This window comes from Mastigoproctus giganteus, chromosome 5 (genome assembly GCF_048544385.1).
Source record: "Mastigoproctus giganteus isolate SK-2022 chromosome 5, ASM4854438v1, whole genome shotgun sequence".
Classification (NCBI taxonomy): Eukaryota; Metazoa; Arthropoda; class Arachnida; order Uropygi; family Thelyphonidae; genus Mastigoproctus; species Mastigoproctus giganteus.
Genome location: NC_143579.1, coordinates 8,305,233 through 8,325,088, shown reverse-complemented (window position 1 = coordinate 8,325,088; position 19,856 = coordinate 8,305,233). Strand labels below are relative to the sequence as shown.

Sequence of the window (19,856 nt, the reverse complement as noted above, 5' to 3'; positions counted from 1 at the left end):
CCGAAGAAATAACAGCAAAACCCAAAGCCAAAACATGGTACGCTTAAGCCAGAAGACACGCAGTTCGAGAGAGAGATGATGGTTAGTCTAGCTCCGGAGTGGAATCTGCGATTTTTTCTACAAGCATTACAATTCCAAGTATGCCTTTCACGCAGCGTTTAAGGTTTTTGCTGTTTATAATATTCGAAAAAAAAAAATAATAAATAAATAATAATGATAAGTTGAAACGAGTGTTACAAAATTAGACCGCCGTAGCCTAGTGGTCAGGCGCTCGGGTGCATAAGTACACCCGAGCGCCTTGAGTGACCGGGGTTCAAACCCGTGATTGCTGAATACGGTGCTGTTTCTTGTATTCTGTCTATCTTGTGAACTCCTCTGACCGTTTGGTCGTCCCAGAGTATAAACAGAAAAATTTTAATATGCGTATTACGAAAGCCTCTGTTTATACTAAAATAATTCAATTCTTCATTTCAGATCACCCAGCTGAAAATAGCAAGCAATCCATTTGCCAAAGGTTTCAGGGACTGTGATCCAGAAGAATGGTGGGTATAAACATTTTATGACGTTATTTCCTATGTCGACTGCTATTCTTACTTAGGATAATCGCCATCTTCCGCGAGCACGCGCAGGACCTAATTATAAAACTATTTCCACGAAAAGTTTTCGAATGGAACGAATTCTCCCGTTGCTTGCATCTTTTGATTACTTGGTTGACACGGCAAGAAAATGGCAGCGTAGATTTGCGACAATCTCCTGTACGTGGCGTGGCGTTCAAACCCTAATTCCTGTAAGTGTTTCGTTGTAAATAGCGCTGATGTGACTGGCCTCGGTACGAACGCAGAATGGCCTCAGTGTGACTTTATAGTCCCTCACAGGTGACAAATGAACGTCAGTTGCTTCTCCCGGCGCCAACCGCGTCGTCACCCGCAACGCGTGCTGTTTGACAGCGTTATTAAGAACACGGAATTGCGTAGCATGTTAAATCATGATGAAGAAACTGTAATCAGAACCAGATGCTTCAAAGGGTCATCAAAAAAGGACACTGTTTATCTGGAGGGCGGCAATCAGTGTCACGCAGCCAGAACGGTTCCGTTTAGCTCAGCTGGCCTAGAATTATCACCCGCAGTGTAATCCGTGTTGCTTCCCATCCTGTAGGTCGGTTAACGTATGCACTACACTACTTTAGCAACAGGACCCTTGCTAGAATATGAACCCTTGTTTTATTTCTTAAGGCTTCCAACTGCGAACCAATGTCCATGTGTCTTATTTAAAGACATGTGCGCTTGTAAATGTAGGCGTCGAGTGGGCTGTAATTTACTGTAAACAAAGCACGTGAAATACTTATTAGTGGTGGCGTTGTGAAAAATGTATTTCATAACAAACAAACCGCGCGTTTTTTACCTCCCCCCTTTTTTTTCTGGTGCTGTCTATTGAGAAAAGGAAGCAGAGACGTTCAGCGCTTCTGACGTAGAATCATTTAATTGAATGTGGCTTTAATCATCATAAAAATTCACAGTTTCCATCGTAGGGGATGGGGTATTATAGCCCCTATAACACTTCCCTGGGACCGCCCCTGAACATAAATAAACAAGTTGAGTTTTTCTACCTACAAATACTGGAAAATAACCGAACTCGGTTTCTCGGAGATCCACATTAGATTAACATTTGTTAAATTCATTGCTATGACGGCCATATATACTACACTCAGTCCGTTTTTCAATGGCATCGCGAGAATTCGACCACAAAAAATGATGTCCACTTTTGTGAAGAACAATATTTTCGTGAAATATTCAGAGAAATATATTTGTTATTTAATTTTTTTATATTTTATGTATTTTTATTGTATATTGTTTATTTGTATTGTACATCTATTACAAATAATAATAATAATAGTATTATTATTTACTATTACAACATTAGTGCAACCAATAACACAATAGTACGTAGTACAGTACATGGCTTTGAGTGGACTCTGGGTAGAGTCCATGACCGCAAAACACGATGATGTTCACATTCTCTCTCTCTCTCTCTCTCTCTCTCTCTCTCTCTCTCTTGTAAACTCCTTTGACCATATGTGGATGTCCTGGAGTATAAACAGATAATTTATTTATTTTAATTTCCTCATTGCCGTACTGCAAATAAGCTCCACCAGACAATCGTTTCGGTGCTTACTGGTTCTTCAACTGTGGTAGCCAGCGCCCCTATCAGTGCAAACCTAACAACCCAGTGACAATTTAATTCACAAGATGAAAGATACTATCCCAGCTCATTGTGGAATATTCGGAAATGAAAACGCAGATGAGGCAGCAAAGCAACCAATGAATTCAAATGTAATTGATAAGATTCCTGTAGACTACAAAACCATTATAAGAAAAGCCTGCTACTCCCAATGGAAAAATATATGGCAAGGACATAGAAACAATGAACTTATGAAAATTAAGACCAAGCCATCTTCTGGACCTCCAGCAAAAGGAAAGTAAGAAAAGAAGTGGTTCTTGCAAGAGCACGCATTGGACACTCACAAGGCCCTCCACAATGTACTCCTTACTATAATGTTCTCACAGTGAAACATATTTTACTTGACTGCTTCTATTATCAACAGGAAAGGCTAGAAACATTCCTATCTCACAGAAACCTATAACAAAGAACCATATCTTGAAAAATGAAGCAAATGAAAAGCAATTAGATGAATTTTCTCCTTTCTAAAGAAGATAAGGATGTTCTCTCACCTCAAAAACTTACAAACTTGAAACTATTATATTAAAAGTTGAAAGGCACAATATGGCCGCTGTAGCCCCTGTGCCAAAACCCTCAATAACAACAACAAATACGAAAAGGACAGATACTATTGCGTAAATTTATTGATCTAATGAATATTAGCGGTTAATATTTCGTGTACAGATAGCTTAATCTAAGAGTGCGGGGGATATTGCTAGGTAAGAAAAACGCCGCGAAGTTCTATCAAACTAATTTAGAAAAATAATGCATTGCAATTACCAAAAAACTATTTTTCTTCAGAGCATTAAACAAATTAGCGATAATTCATTCAAGAGCCAGCAACACACAATTGAGGCTTTTTATTTTAATGACCTTAGCGTATTCTATTATGTATTTAAGACAAAATGTGAAATTAGTTACTGACCCCGTTCATCAAATACACGGGGGTTTGTAACTAATTTCACTTTCGTGGCAAGCATACACAGCGAATATCTTAAAAAATGAACAGAGAATTCGAAAGTTTTTAGCTAATGAAGTCGCAAATTTAACAAAAAATGATCGCAAATGAAGTGCCAAATTATGTGTAAAATATAAGGGTGTATACATTGCGTAGCCCCTAGTGGAGAAAAATACTGCTAACTTTGAGTAGGATTGTCAAATTTTGAGAAACTTTTTAATATTTATGTAAAAAAAAAAAAAAAAATTAAGTCTCATGACATAATATTACTACTATTTACCATTGCACAAGCTTGCGCAAATTGGAATGCATTTTCAGAGCCTGATACATGAATTATTCATAGCTGTAATGAGTCTACATTTAGAGACTGGATTTCACTGGATGGGAATCGTTGTGGGCTGTTTTAATGGAGAACACGGATTTCTAACGGTTGGAACTTTTTTTTTGTCTTTCATACATTGCCCCAGTTCCAACCCGTAACGCATCATATTTTTATTCCCTCTCCACTTCCTATTTTTATCCATATCGGGATTATTATCAAGGTCAAATCGCTGTGCAAGTACTCGTTGGCTTTTTATTCCATACATAACATAAATTTTTTTTATACCATACCGAACATAAAATTTTAATAATTATTTATATAAATATATATTTTTTAAAAATAAATTTTAAAACGTTCAGTTACCACTTACATTTTTTACCGAAGTAAAATTTAAAAAACAGAAATGGATGTTTACAGTCGGTTAACTCAAAGGTGAAAAATAGCAATCGAAAACCAAGCTATTCAGTCTTATCAAAGACACCAACTGCCCAAAGGATAATGCAGTGTAAACGCGTGTTGTCTTGATTGTCTATCCACAATTCGCTCCTTTTCCTTCAAATGATTCAGAACTTGAAGTAATGTCTGATAATCGAATTTGTCCTTAGGCAACGAATTTTGTGTGGGAAACAATATATATATTTTTTTATCAAATAAAATGATGAGTATTTTGTTGAAATTTGATTTGCTCATCCTTACTTCCGTCAATTTTGGAAAAATTGTTTCTTCCACTGTTTGCTCTACCATTTAGTGTGGGGATCATACTGAAATATTCACGTTTCACCTCCTGTGCTGATGACCAGAAAGTCTGATTCTGCGAACTTTTTCCTAAAAGCCGACGAAAACCTATCTTTTCTTCAGTATTGGTCAAGTGTACAGTTTTTTTGGCAACATCTCCGCATAGACATTCAATTCTATGATAGTTAAAATTTGACGATCACTCTCTTTAGCTAAAACCAATTGTTATGTTATCGTTTCTGACTCTGATCATTTTCTATCGATACGAACAAGCTCCCACGTTTTTCAACATTTTATTCGGGTTTTGTCTTCGAACGGGCAAACTGAGAATCGGTAGGCGTTTCCTCTTCCTTCCGAAAATCGTTTCTGCTACCACTTCGAAAATTAATCTCTTCGACATTGAAGATCACCCATAAACTTTTTGTTACAGTCAGTTTGTTACAGTTTGTTACTTTTTGTTACATAACTTGCGGTGACAGTTTCCCTCAATTTAATCAGAAATTTCAGAATCATGCTTGTTCCACAATTTTTTCAGACATTTTTATGCCTTTGAAGCAAAAATATCTTTATTTTAATTTATTGTGACCAGTGCAGGGGCCAAGGTATTTCCGCGCCCCGGGCAGAATGATTTTTCGGTGCACTTTACTCATTGTACTTCTGCTTTTGGCGCCCCTTAATGAATGACGCTCCGGGCAAGGGCCCTGCTAGCCCGTGCCTTAATCCGGCACTGATTATGACACACATGCACTTTTATTCTTGATAGCGATAGCAGAGCCTTACCGTGGCCATTTATGAAACTTTGGAATTTAGCCTACTTTATATACATGCGAACGGACTGGCTTTTAAAAAGGACTTATCGTGGGTTGACGTTTAGCCACGATTCAAGAAACGTAAGACATAACTGCTTTCTAAAAAGCATCCATCTCAAAGGTTTTTAATGACTGCAAAGCAAGCGGTTCTTCCACATCTCAAAGGCGTTAAATGTGGCAGAAAAACAATACTTCAAGAGCGAAACCATCGTACTCTAAGGAAAACAGAACATCCGGTGTGCAGCAAATAACAACTGAATTCGACAAAACGTCTGCCCTATTTCAACCCGTAACATGCGCAGGGAATTGAAGAAATTGGGCATTGACAGTCGTTTGCCTATTCGGAAGTCACTTGTTTCAGGAAAAAAAAAAAAAAAAGAAAAATTCGTTTGCAGTGGTGCCGAGAACCTCGCGATTGGACAGTGCAAAATGGAAGAAAGGCATGTGGTCAGACAAATCACGATACACTGTTTTTCATTGATAGTAGGCAGAGAGTGGTGGGAGAACCTCAGGAAATGATGGACCCTGCTTGGCTTGTTAAGACAACCCGAGCATCTGGAGATGGTATAATGTATGGGGAATGTTTTTTGGCACGGACTGGATACGTTAATACCGGTATAAGATCGAATATCATCCAAAGAGTACCTGAATTTTGTATCAGATCTACTGCACCCTGCAGTGTTATCCTTTTATCCCAAAGGTGATAGCCACTTTATAGATGAATGCAACAGCTCATCATGCCAGAATGGTGCAAGAATGGTTCAGAGAACATGACACGGATTTCTGCCATCCCCCCCCCCCTGGCCACTACATTCACGTGATCTCAATCCTATTGAGGTGGTAGATGACTTTCATCAACCGGTGAAATACCACCACTTTGCTTATTGGAGGCTTGAAGTGGTGAAACCCATGTTTAGGCTCTAGAGCAAAGTTTCCGGCATCCCCCCCCCCCCCACACACACTTCTCCTTTAACCCAAGCACGGTACTAAGTACTATAAGTTTTGATACCTTTCGTGTTTGGGGTTTTCATAAAAAAAAAAAAAAAAATGTGTAGGAAAAAAAGCTATTCGGTAAAGAAGTCCTCTTCCTTCAACTTTGTCGCAGCCATGCGATATTTTGCTGGAAGAATGGTTAGACCAAAACGCACTAAAACACCTTATAGAATCCATGCCGCGCCGCACACTTGCTGTTATTCGAAACAAAGGCGGACCTATTCGATACTGAATAAATGTTCGTGTTTTTGTGGCCAGTTTGCGTATAATATAATGTATTATACTATAATATGTGTGTATGTAAATCAGATTAAAAGAGAAAAAGGAGACAGGAAGACCCAACTCCCCAAAACTATTTTCTGCCTGTTTAGAATAAATTTTTTTTAAGCTAAATTGGGATAATAAAGGTCTCAGGAAAAAAAAAAGAATATATGCCAATATATAGCCCAAAGAATATATGGCCAATGGACAAGAAATTTCAACACCGTGATGGAAATTGAACGGCGCATAAAATTAGATGATAAGCATTTGGAAAGCTTCAAGCCAACGTATCCAGTCTTCAAGCCAAACTTGCCACTCTGTCTCAAACGAAAAATTTTTGATCAATGTATCCTCTCTGTCCAAATATATGGTTGTGAAACACGGACATTGAATGCCAAACCTTTACAAAGATTTCATCGATCCACCAAAGATTAGGCGGATCGATGAAATTGTGAAATTTTTTGGTGTACAATGGAATGGCAAAACAAAGGGCAAGTTGATGAAAACTTATTGAGGACTTCATCCTCGATAAGTTCCAAATAAAGTATATAATATATTATATTATATACTTTATTATTTCTTATTTTATGTTTCCTATTCCTACAATAATTAACCTTGTTTATTATGTTATTTGATTTTTAAGTTTGTGCTATTGATATGTGGCGTTAATGCTACTGCTATAGTTAATCAAACATTATACACATTATTTAACTTACCTAGTTCTTTAGTGTAGGGTCCTAAGTAATTTAGGTTCTGTTTTTGAATTGCAGGTGCATTAATAACGTGGTTGCATTTCAGTCTAATGGTGCTGATTAACAATTTAGTGTGTTAACGGCAACCATATCGCCTAGGTTTTTAAGAATTAAACACTAATTCATATAAACTTATATCTTAATAAGTAGGATAAAGAGCAATGTGAAGAAAATAAAAGAGAAAAATAAAATAACGGGGCAAAGCGAAAGAAGAGAAAAGGAATATATAAGGAGATAAAAGGTGGGAGAAATATAAAAATAACATTCATAGTCAGGAGCTGTGAATGTTATATTATATAGAATCATTAATTTCAATATAAGATATATACAATTAATCTCATCACGGCAGGGGTTTACAAATACATATTTTGTTAATATAATATAATATAGTATAACATTATGATCATAGTACAGTATTATAATATTCCATGATTATAAACACATAATAAAAAAGCTGTTCGGGATTTCAAGCATGCTACAGGCATGATTAAAATATCTTTGCATCTTCTAACTCTAGAATATAACGTAGAAAATTACTGATTTCAATCGTACAAAACAGAAATCTGTTATTTACTTACTTAGGTTATGTCATATACTTATAAAAAAGTATTTTGCAATAAATAGAGTGATAAGTACAGCACAAAATACAAGCGACTACGTGACTACAGTTAAAAATCAGAAACATATAATTGAGAAATTAGCGACCCCTAAGTATATCGAGGAATTTAATTTAATTTTACAGAATTTTTATATTATTTAATTGGTTTCGTATAAATACTTATTGCCTTACATAACTTTCAAATATAAATATTTAACAATATATATTAAAATATATTAATAAATAATATATATATACATATATATATATATATTAAAATAAAATAATTATAATTTAAAATTAAAATATAAATATATTTGTAAATAAAAAAACAAAAGTATCGATTTTTAACTCGATACCTGAATAATCTTGATTGGTTCTAGGAGATTTTAGAATATATTTACTTGTTACTAAAATATACAAATAAAATCTAAAGAACTTCGGTTATACATCTTCTTCTTCTGGCGTTATAACCCAGAATGGGTCTTAGCCTTCTCAACGATGTTCCACCAGTAAGCTCTCCCAGAAGTCAAATTTCTCCAACTTCTTATTCTCATGGTCTTTAAGTCCTCTTCTACGTCATCCATTCACCTTTTCCGCGATCTTCCTCTTGTCCTCCTACCGATAGGTTTCCATTCCATTATCCTCTGAGTTGTTCTGCTGTCATCCATTCTCATAACATGTCCCCAACCAGGCAAGTCTCTGGCTCTTCACAAATATGACGATGTCCGCACCCTGAATAAGATTGTCAAGTTCATTGTTCATTCTGATCCTCCAGGATCCATCAACGCCTTGTACGGGCCCAATTTATTGTATGTATTGATTATACATACAATAAAATATTACTGTAAAATGTATAAAATGTACTGATTTAAAAGTACAATCATAAAACCTTAAAATACTGGAGCTTTCGTAGTTAGAGTGTTGCTTTTATCAATTGTAACATATGCGGAGTGGCAGGATAAATGCATGCAAAAAAAAAAAAAAAAATAGATAAAATAAATAAAAAGAAAAGAAAAGAAAACCCGTAGAAATGTCACAACAAAAGTTGACACTTCTACGGTTTTATATATACATTATTGAAATCTGGTAGGAGCAATTAAGGATTATTCATCTATCCAGTTCCCGACTCAACTTCAAGGGAGTTATTTTGTGATGAATGTTCCTATAGGCATTATGAAGTTAGTGCCACTCTGAAAATTACTATTTTTTATATATAATTATGATTGAAGTCAGAAGAATAACATTAATACTGCAACATCTGATTTTAATAAGGCATTACATCATCACAAATTGAAATAATGCTTCACAAATGGTGGGAAAGTAATGCTGTGGATAAAAGGCTGATTGGCCACGGGGATCCGAGTGGAGTTCCACATGGTTCACCACTGGACCCCTTCTTGTTTCTGATATTTGGTAATGGCATCGATGAAGGCATAATCGGCTTGATGTCAAAGTTTGCTGATGATACAAAAATTGGGCAATGTAAATTATAATAACTGTATGCTGTTTCCATAAGACAGAAAAATTTTCCAGTTATAAAGAAAATTTGCGGTTTAAAGTATAATATTGAGAAATATGAGGTTCTACATTTGGATAATAGACCTAAACGTAAAACTTCGCATTTCCCAATATCGTATTATCGTATCTCAGATTATCTTATTATTGGGAAGAATATGCAGATTTAGAATCCCTATGTCAGGAAGGATGCAAATCTGCTGGAAAAGGCGCAAACTGTGGATATAAAGAAGCATAATATAAATAGGAAACAAGATGTTGTCTATTTCTTTTTAAATAAAATTTTCCGTTTATACTCCGGGACGACCAAACGGTCAGAGGAGTTCACAAGATAGATAGAATAAAGAAACAGCACCGTATTCAGGCCTGCTTTAAGTTAGGAATAGACAAGTCCTTTGCGAAACTAATAGTCCAGAGTGTGAAATTAAGGAAGGATACTTGCAGACTGTACATAAGGAAATTCTCCTTTAACCAAAAGGTTATTAACTGTTAGAATAAATTAGTACCTAATCTTTTTGGAGCTTATTATGCATGTTCAATAAAGCGATGGGCGGAACCTTTATCGAACCAGATGGCATTTTCTCTCTCTCTCTCTCTCTCTCTTTCTCTTTTTTTTATTTTTTTTAAAGCTTATGTAGCTTAGCTTCCTTGCACCGATACACATTTATTAATTCTAATACTTCAAGGGAGTTATTTTTATTATAATAATATTCAGACACATCCTTTATGACTTTTATTTGAACTTTTTATTTATTTATAATAATAATCATAGTGGCCTAAATGCTCACTTCACAGACCTTGTACTAGAAAAATTTGAATTATCTAAATTCGATCAACCTTCTTCGCGCAACTCTGCCCTCACATTTCGAATATCCCCGAAAATAGATCTGGCGTTTAAAGCCTCGAAAAATAAATGAGAAATGTTCGGGAGAAATTTCAACAGTGTTCCTGATTAGATACCTTCGAAGTTTAAAAAAGTACTTCACTTCGTACTTTGAAAGCTGACAGTAGTAGCAGTGGGGTCGGCCAATCAGCTTATTTAGATGAATGGCATAAATTTCCTGTAATGATCGTTCGTCATCTGCTTTTAACACTGAGACATTGTCGACCTTGGTTTTGCATGGCGTACACTATCTGCTAATGATCGTAGCACTTAAGGAAACTCCACTATGCATCCATGTGTTGGGGGATACCACGTGCTGTGACGTCATTAAACACTATATATCATCCTGCAGCGTGTCAAAAGGCCCGTTTCCTTCCTGATATTTCACCATCCCACTGCCGTAATACGCTAGACGTTAGACGCTCACATCCCCACCATATGTCTTCGTATTTACACTTCACTCTGGTTAATAGCAGAGAGTTCATTTCGTGCAGAGGACCTGTCTGACTGGTAGTGTAACAACCCCCCAAATAGCGACCCTACTTTACTTAACGGATCTACGGAGATCTGGTCTTAGTCAGCTCTGAGTAAACACACACAACTTCTTACCGATAAATATGGCCCGAGTTGTAAGCCAATTAGACAGGCAGCCATGCTCCGGTCGAGCTCGGAAACATTGACCACAGATATATCGAACGAACGAAAAAAAAAAGTTTCAGTTTCAGAAGGTAACGACTTGGGTTAACTGCGGCCGATTCCACCTCTCATGTACAGCGGTCCCGCTACAGAGATTGATGACAATGGCGGCAAGAGCATCCCCCTGCCGTGATCTGTTATGATCTGTGCCAATCAACGGTGACAGTGGCAGACCGAAATAGGACAGTCGTCGGGATTTTGAGACCTCTGGCACCACGGCAGACAACTGGGCTAAGCAAAGATAAGGGCAAGACCAAAGAGGAGGGAGTAAACAGAAAAGGGAAAAAAAAAAAAAAGTTAGTTCTCGGGATGTTCATTAAGTGCCTACCTTAGTAGCTGCTAAATGTTCACTAACTGACCTGACTGGCTTCTCGAATTTCGATTTTTCCTATGTGGTCAAATTAGTGCATGCTCTCTGTCACACAGAAAACACGTTACAGGAGCGAATTGACTGTCACTCTTCGAATGTAGGTTATAAAAAAATTTGGAACCAAAAAAAAAAAATGGTTCCCACAAGTCCTGCTTTTTAACAGGGCTTTACAAAAGGACATAACAGTTTTAAATGTTCTCTATAGAATTGCGCAGAACAGAAACAGAACTGAAACGAAATAGTCGCGATCATATAGTGGTAAAGGAAGTGTTGTTTAGTCCACAGCAGTGGTCGATAATTTTTTAAATTTTTCCACTGAAAATTTGGGTGTTTGTATTGATTTACCCCTATTACAATATTTCTTCTACGTAAATATAAGGCATCAAATGACGCTACTCTTCACTTGCCCTGTATAAGTATCGATATTTTAAAGAAAAATAAGAGAAAGAATAGTGGCCTTTATTGTATTTGGATTCGAAAATCTTTGAAATATCCCCTTATAATCTGGTCTGCTTCCATCAGAATTTTGGACAATTAAAAAAATATATTTAAGAGAGCTTTGATTTTTTGACGATGACCATTGATGGAAGTGATAAGAGACCTTGCTGATATGCAGAGCAAACAGTTCTCGAAGGATATAAAAATTCTTAGAAAATATCGAATGTCTTGTACTGAAAACAATGGCGATTATGTTGAAAGTTTAACGCTTAAAAATTTTCCTAACTACAGTCATTTTTACAAGAAAAATGTTATGATTTGAATCACAATAAAAATTAAATGGAAATTTATTACATATTTTGTACTGATTTTAATTTGAAGATTCTAGTTTTAATTAAGATTACTTTCTACCATTAATTAGTAACCTACCAGACAGCTTTTCAAGCAAGTTCAAGACCTGGCTGCTAAATAAGGTGCTGTTTCTTGTATTCTATCTCTATCTTGTGAACTCCTCTGACCGTGTGGCCGGAGTATAAGCAGAAAATTTATTTTTTTTATTTTAATTGTGATATTCATTTCAAATTAAAAATAAAAAGCATTTTTCAGTTCTTAACAAAACGAAAGCGTATGCTCATTAAAGTTAAAAATATATATATTTCTTTTAACATATCGGGTTTTCATAGAATAATGTATTTGCTAACTAAAATCTCCCACACTAAGTGGAAAAGGCCTGAGTTCGAATCTTGTCAATGATGCAACGAATTTTCATGGGCTTCTTTTTACAACGTGTCTGAATTAGTCGACCTTAGGCCAGGATCGCATAGGTTTTCTCCCTGAAACTCAGGTTTTCCATCCAACAACAAACCGACCAAAGAATGCACGCAATTACAGACACGCTATACTGATGCCTCATATCCTTAGTTGATCTGGAGCCTATCATACACACCTAACCATTTACCAATTAATATAGCAAACTAATGCTATATTAATTGGTAAAACAAGGTTCTTCCACATTCATAGAATGTGGTAAATACGGAAATAGTAAATGTTTCGAGTTGTTCTCCAACTCTTCCGTGCTCCATCAAGAAAGGACTATTTGACTTTTCATTTTCATTTCCAGTTGTTACTTGTGTCTAGTGTGCAGCAAAGAGGAATATTACAGAATAACCAGACTGAAATGTTTGCTATTTGTGTATTTATTACAACCCCTCAGGTATATAATTTATCAAAAACACAATACTAGCACCATCCTACGATAAAATAATGATAATAATTATTTTTAGTTAATTATATAGTGCTAATAGTTATTTTTAGTTAATTATATAGTGCTAATAGTTATTTTTAGTTAATTATTGAGTTAAAATGAAATGATAGTAGTAGTAGTAGTAGGGGTTTTTAGGGGCATCAGCGACTAGGGCCATATTGTTACTTATATACTGTCAGTAAATTGTGTGTGTGTTTGAGGTTGATTTTCTATTTGCTGGACGAAAAACCCAATTTTCGGGAGAAAAACTATGCTACCTTCTCCTGAGGCCGACTAACTCAGCCACGTTGTGAAAAAAAGGCCCATACATTGTCGGGACTCGAACTCGGGTCTTTTTCATCCGGTGTGGGGAGGACGGCGATTCTACCCACTATGCCACCCACGAAGGCAACTAAATGATACCATTCGTATTGCGTTTGTAAGGGAAAAGTCAGAATTCATACGTAAAGGAAAAATCGTTATTCGTTTGTAAGGAAAAAAAAAATCTGAATTCATTTGTAAGGGAAAATCGCCATTCGCTTGAAAGCGAAAAATTATAATTAATGCAAACATGCGTTGCTTAGTCGTACAAGTCCATGGTTATTTAAATTTTACAATCGGGGTGTTTATTATGCCCTAAACCCTTTGTCGCTAAGTTTAGCTCGTAACAACATCCATTTTATTGTTTCTGATGTAGGACTTTACCTTCCAGTGTAGTCGAAATGCTGTCGCATCTTCCACCCGGACAACGACCTCGTAACCAGCACAGGCCGAGTTCCCTACAACTTCTTGGTGTTCCACAGACTCCTTTTGGAAAGACAGAAAAGGGTAAGCTGTGCGATAATATTTGTTTTATTTTATTTTATTTTCATATGATTGGTAACGTAGGAATGTGAGCCACCTAGAGTCATTTGTTTGCATAGTTGACCATTATTAAAAGATCAATAGAATTAGATAATTTTTTATGTCATACAGCACACATGATATATCATGTGTTCTGCCTGATTAGGACCGCAACCACAAGAAGCACAAACCTGCTGGAAAACCCAGCATCCATAGTACATCTTCCTGCATGCAAGGCAAAAGTCAACCAACAATGGTTAGTTACTAAATCTTGACTTCATCAACGCATCATATTTGCCCCACCGAAGTCTATCAGGCGAAATTTTGGGCAAAAAGTGTTCCTTTCGATGACAGGTCTGTTGGTTTTTGAATACATGCGTAACAGCGCGATAATATCATTTTAACAATTTATATTTATACAGAATATGCGAATCAAAGTACTGTTCACCTTATCTTATAATTATATAAATAGGTCAGGCGCACTTTTCTTATCTAATTTCTTTAAACAAGACTTTTCGAAATAATCACTTACTCCTTTAAGCTGTTTCTTTGCGAATGATGTCTGGGATGGATATCCGACCCTATCCTTCAATGAAAATGCTCCCAGACAAAAATACTTCATTCAAAGTCTACCAAGTTAGCTTGGGGAGTATGGATTCAATGGTTCGAAAGATACCGTCTTGTGTAGTAGAATGATATTCAGAATTTGAGGATATTCAATGATAATCAATATCCTTAAATAACTTTTACAAAGTGGTAGTCATCTCAAGACGTTTAGAAAACATAGATTATGCTTCTTTTTTTTTTGGAACCGCGGTAATTGTTTGGATTTTAATATTGACCAATAAGTTTATCCAGCACGCCCACCTCTTTATTAAAACATAAGCAGTTAGATATTCCAAGTACTGTTATCCACCAATATATTACTCCAGTGTCAGTTGTCTAAGACATACATCTTCGCCTGTATCTTGGTAGGTGGTCTCACTCATGTGTCAAGGCTAAGATCCGCCCACTGTGCGCAAAAGACAGTTACGATTCTCTATGCATGTGGACAGAAGATGGATAAATGTTGCCCGTCAGTGATGCTTCGCTGTCCATTGACAGAGGATTGATAGAAGATTAGTATTAGAATGGCCAAATGATCAACAAAGCTGAATTATTTTCGGCATCTACCAAAAAAAAAAAAAAAAAAAAATCCTAATCATTCATATTGGGGGGAAATATTTCGAACCGCTATGGTTCCTTACCGTGAAATGGAAACCCTCACCCTTTCCTTTTACCAACCATTTTTATAACATTGTAGTCACTATCCGCTATTCATTCCTGCACTATGGTATCCATGATACTGCCCGGATCCTTTGTGAGAACCAGGTTAAGGAAAGTTATTCCCTCCTGCCATCCAGTTGGTTCAAAAATCTGATTTCACTTGGTCAAGGAAAGATTTACCGAGAAGCAGCGGTGCAGTTTTCCCAGGGTCCCAAGTCAGTGGGGCCCTATCATGCCGCAACATGATTAATATTGGATCAGGAGTCCTTTAATTTGGGGCCTCAAAAAATAAAGTGTGCCGAGGCTCCAGACTACAAAAGCTGGCCATTTACCATGGTGTATTGCCAGACCACGATTTCCAGTCTATTAGAAGATGGAAACTATTTATGTAGTTATTTTATACTCCATGATCTCAAAGTAAGCAGAACTCTGGCTGAAATGCACCGCGTTATTATCAACTGTTAAAAAAAAAACAAAAAAAACCTAGATATTTTAAGTTTATCACCGGAGGTACAAAGAGTCTAATTGAAATGTTAGATTTACTTCTACCATTCAATTAAAAATTTTCCAAAATAAAGAATTTTAACTAACACAGAGAACTGGTATTTTGATCAATTATGGATTATGCACATTAAAACATGTCTTCTACGACTGCATTAGAAGAAAGGGATGAGGGCTCCTATTCTTGCTGTTTTTACTCCACGTCAGCATCTTAATTGCACTGCACCAAAGTGTGTTTAAAAGTCGATTTGAATATTTCGTGGGCTGAAAACCCTACTCCCGTTTCAGATCGTCTACATACAGCTCCGATTGAAGAGACCTTTAAGAATTACTCCAGTCTCCAATAGAATTCGAATTAGACATCTCCAAATGAACGACAAACAACAAAACCATTACAGAAGCGTTGCCTGATATCACGGTGTCTTGTTATCATAGCCAGATAGCATTTAAAATAAATAGTTAAATACAGTGCTTGACAAAAATAAAAGAATACGTAGAAAACTTGGTGTTACTCATACAACTTGAGATGAAGAGGACAAAATTTGGTACGGTGGTATACCATAGAATAACGATGAAATTAGGAGACAGCCAGAAACTTCGGACAGTTATAAGGGACATTTATGGAGATTGTATAAGAATTACCAAAAAAGGTCACATTACAGAAGTAGATACAAGATGCTCGAAAATATGGTCAAATGACATCATTGCGGCGTATGATCCCCTCCAACGGCTAAACAGGCCCGACAGCGGTGAAATATGCTCGGTGACCGAGCAGTTGGCTATCGGTGTGCAATGCGACGCTCAAGGGAGTCCCACACATGTTCGATAAGATTTAAGTTTGCTGATCGTGATGGCCACGGCAGCCGTTGGATATTTTCAGTTTCAAGATATTCCTACACCAGTTGAGCGCTATTCAAATTATTCCTCCACCAGTTGAGTGGCGTTGTCGTGCATGAAATGAAAATCTTACAATGGCACCCATTTCGACGAGCTCTGAGGAGGTTTCAGGTTAATGGCACACAAAACAAAGACAGCAATCTGGCTCTAACAGCAAGATACAATTGATGACAGGACATCGTAAGGTTCTGTTTTGCTGTTAGAGCCAGGTAGGGGTATGTTCTGGTAGACTTAGTCCCCAGGCGACCTTGGCCAGCTCTTCTTCTAATGGTTCCCGTCTCTTGAAACTGCTTCCATAGCGCCGAGACAACAGTGTGTGGCACATTAGGCTAACTTGCCACCTCAGCTTGCGACTGCCCGGCTTCAAGTCGTCCAACGGTCCGCCATCTCAAACAATCATCTAAACGACGATGACTTGCCATCCTGAGTACTGGAGATGTGGCCGTCCTACTGAGCAAGCCGAAAAAAAAAAAAAAAAAAAAATGGGTGACGTGGTTGCAACTCGTGTTTTTATAGGCATGAATAATTTGCATTGTGAGGCTCTGTAAGGTGGTAGATCGATTTCTATCGGATACTCGGAATTTGCATTGCCAGGATGTCCATTATATCAAATATTAGTGGGACAACGTTGGGCCTCAATAGGGGTCCAACGGCTAAATGACCAGATGAACAACGGTACAGAACACAACACACGAACAATTCCCACACACTTTTAAATCTCTGGCATTTCCCAGTGAACTGGTTCACCACAATGAAAGCAACGCGGAGATGGGGGACACCCCTGGTGCCGTAAGACAACAACACACACTTACACTTACACTTATATCAAATATTCACCGTTCGCAATAAAATATTAATGAAAAATTTTTTTTTTCTGTTAATTCTATCAAGCAGTGTAGTTAAATTAAATAGTTTTTCGTTAAACTATTTAATTGTATTTATCACAAAAAAGAAAAAAATAATATACGGTACAGCATTTTGGAACTAATTTAAATGTTAATCCAATAATTAGATTAAATAATTTAGCAAATTTAAAATGATAACCGCAATTAGGTTATGGAGTACATCTTTTCAGTGATGCCTTTTTACTAATACCGAAGTACAGTACTGTGTATATAAATACAGTGAAACTTCCCTTTAACGGACAGCCATGGGGAACGAAAATGTGTCCGTTAGAGAGAAGTGTCCGCTAACAAGAAGTCTTAGGGAGAAAAAAAAAAGAAAGAAAGAAAAATCGTTAAATGTTTAATGTAAAATTAAATTAAAATATATATAGATTTTGTACAATATTTTTGTAAATAATATACATACAATTGTGCTATGCATATTATGACTTTATCTTAAGAAAAATACATACAGTAATCACTTATTTTCTTCTGCACCTTCTTCCGGCTGATAATTTTGTTTTCAACGTTTGTTTGGAGTGAAGAAACCATCGAAAGTCCTTCAGTATCTTCTTCAGCGGCGAAAAACATTTTTAAACGATTGATTTGTATGAGCGCTTCTTCTATTTTCATCGGTGGTTCGTCGTTAATATGTTCTTCGACAGAATGACCTCCTTCCGTTTCTTCATAATCATGAGGAACGTCTAGAAAAATATCGATGATAATGTCGTTGATATCTAGAGCACCATCTTCTGTAGTGAGGTTCGAGTCTATATCTTTGTAGCCAGGGTCACTTGTAGCTGAAGTATCGTACATTATCAATAGATGTTGAAGTTCTTGTTCTTCTTGGTGCTCCACATTGCTGTTCACAACTTCAATTTTTGCGTTTGAGAAGACAGACTTTACAAAACAGTTCACGACAGTTTATTTTCTAATTGCGTTTACTGAAGAGGAAATCCATTGATTCGCATCTAGGATGCTGATTTTCTTTGCAAGGTCACTCGCACATGTTACATCGTTCATGTTTGCAATGAGATGTCTTAAAACACGTTTTCTGTAGTGAAGTTTAAAATTTTTTATTATCCCTTGATCGAAGGGCTGACGCTCTGCAGATGTGTTTGGTGGCAGAAAAACGATTTGAATGTTGGACAATTCAATGTGCGGGTGAGATGCAGCATTATCCATGAAAAGAATAATTTTTCTGTTTTGACGAATCATGTTTTGGTTAAAGTGACTTATCCATTCGCTCATGATATCTCGTGTCATCCACGCTTTTTTATTAGACTTCCATTCAACATTCAAAAGATTCAACTTTATGCCCTTGAAACAACGAGGATTTTGTGGTTTTCCTATAACAAGAGGTTGTTCAAAGTCTCCCAGCATATTTGTACACAATACTACAGTCAAGCGTTCCTTAGAAATTTTTCCGCCCTGGCACTTTTCGTTTTTTAGACTCATTGTTTTTTCAGGAAGAGCTTTAAAAAACAACCTTGTTTCGTCACAGTTGTAAATATCCTTAGCTTCAAAATCACGACATAAATCTTCCAATTTGATGGTCCACTCTGTTACAACCCCAGTATCAACAGATCCACCTTCACCACTTACGGTTTTCCAAGAAATTTTATGCCGAGTTTTGAACTTGTCTAGCCATCCCACAGCTTTGAACTCATTTACTCCCATAGATTTCGCAACCTCCAAAGCCTTTTCCCTAATAATAGGCCCATTAATGGGAATTTTTTTAGCACATTCGCGACAAAACCACTCATACGTAACATTGTCAATTTGAAGTCCAACAGTTTTCGGGAATGATTTTTGAACCTGATCATTTCCGTGTTGCCAAAATTGTTTGAGCAGTTCATTTTTTTTTCTTTAGGATGTCGCTTACCTGCGTCTTCCCGATTTTGAATTTTGCAGCGAGATTGCGAACAATATTTTTTTGCCGATCATACGCATTAATGAGTTCGACTTGATCTTTTAAAGTTAAATGTTTACGAGAAGACATTGTGCACTTCACACGACACTGAACAAAACTGAAAACTGAAACTGAAAAGACGAAAGGCCGACCAAATTCCCCCCCCCGCACACACCGAATTCATCAGAAGTTTTACACGTGCCTTAAAATTCTTGAAAAAGGGTTTAGAACCGCGAAGTAAACCTTGATAAAATTCAGAGAATCGGAAATAGAAAATAAACACACGATTGAGGCAATACAGGGAAGAAAAGTTCCTAGAAAAAGGGCCGTGAGCTCGCCCGCTGTCCGTTATGGGGAGATCAAATTAAGTGCTAATCTAAACGAAACAGTGCAGATTGCCTGTCCGCGTCCGTTACAGAGAATGTCCGCTAGACAGAAGCTGAAAACACGTTAAAACCAATGGAGGTGAGTTGGGGAATTTGAAAATGTCCGTTGTAGAGAGATGTCCGTTAACGAGAGGTGTCCGTTAGGAGAAGTTTCACTGTATATGTATATATAAATTTTTTTTTTTTTCATCCTTTCCGTCAATAGAATTCTTGTTATGATTTATTTATTCCAATTGATTTATTCGAATGATCCCTTTCCCGTGTATGCACAGCAGGAAAGGGATCATTGGAATAAATTATCCCTCTCAAATTTGGAAACGACGTTTCCATTTTCTTCCATTTGCAGTCCAGGATGTGAAAAGGATTGTATTTCT

At 36.7% G+C, this 19,856-nt stretch overlaps 1 protein-coding gene across 1 annotated transcript in view; it reads left to right on the top strand.

Annotated features, from left to right (window-relative positions):
• LOC150085154 (T-box transcription factor TBX10-like) overlaps positions 1–19,856 on the top strand; it is a 139,520-nt gene that overhangs the window by 102,674 nt on the left and 16,990 nt on the right. The window contains exons 6-7 of the mRNA XM_090373054.1: positions 475–542; positions 13,491–13,621. Of these exons, the coding sequence (XP_090229180.1) occupies positions 475–542; positions 13,491–13,621 (199 nt within the window). The remainder of the gene's footprint in view (positions 1–474; positions 543–13,490; positions 13,622–19,856) is intronic.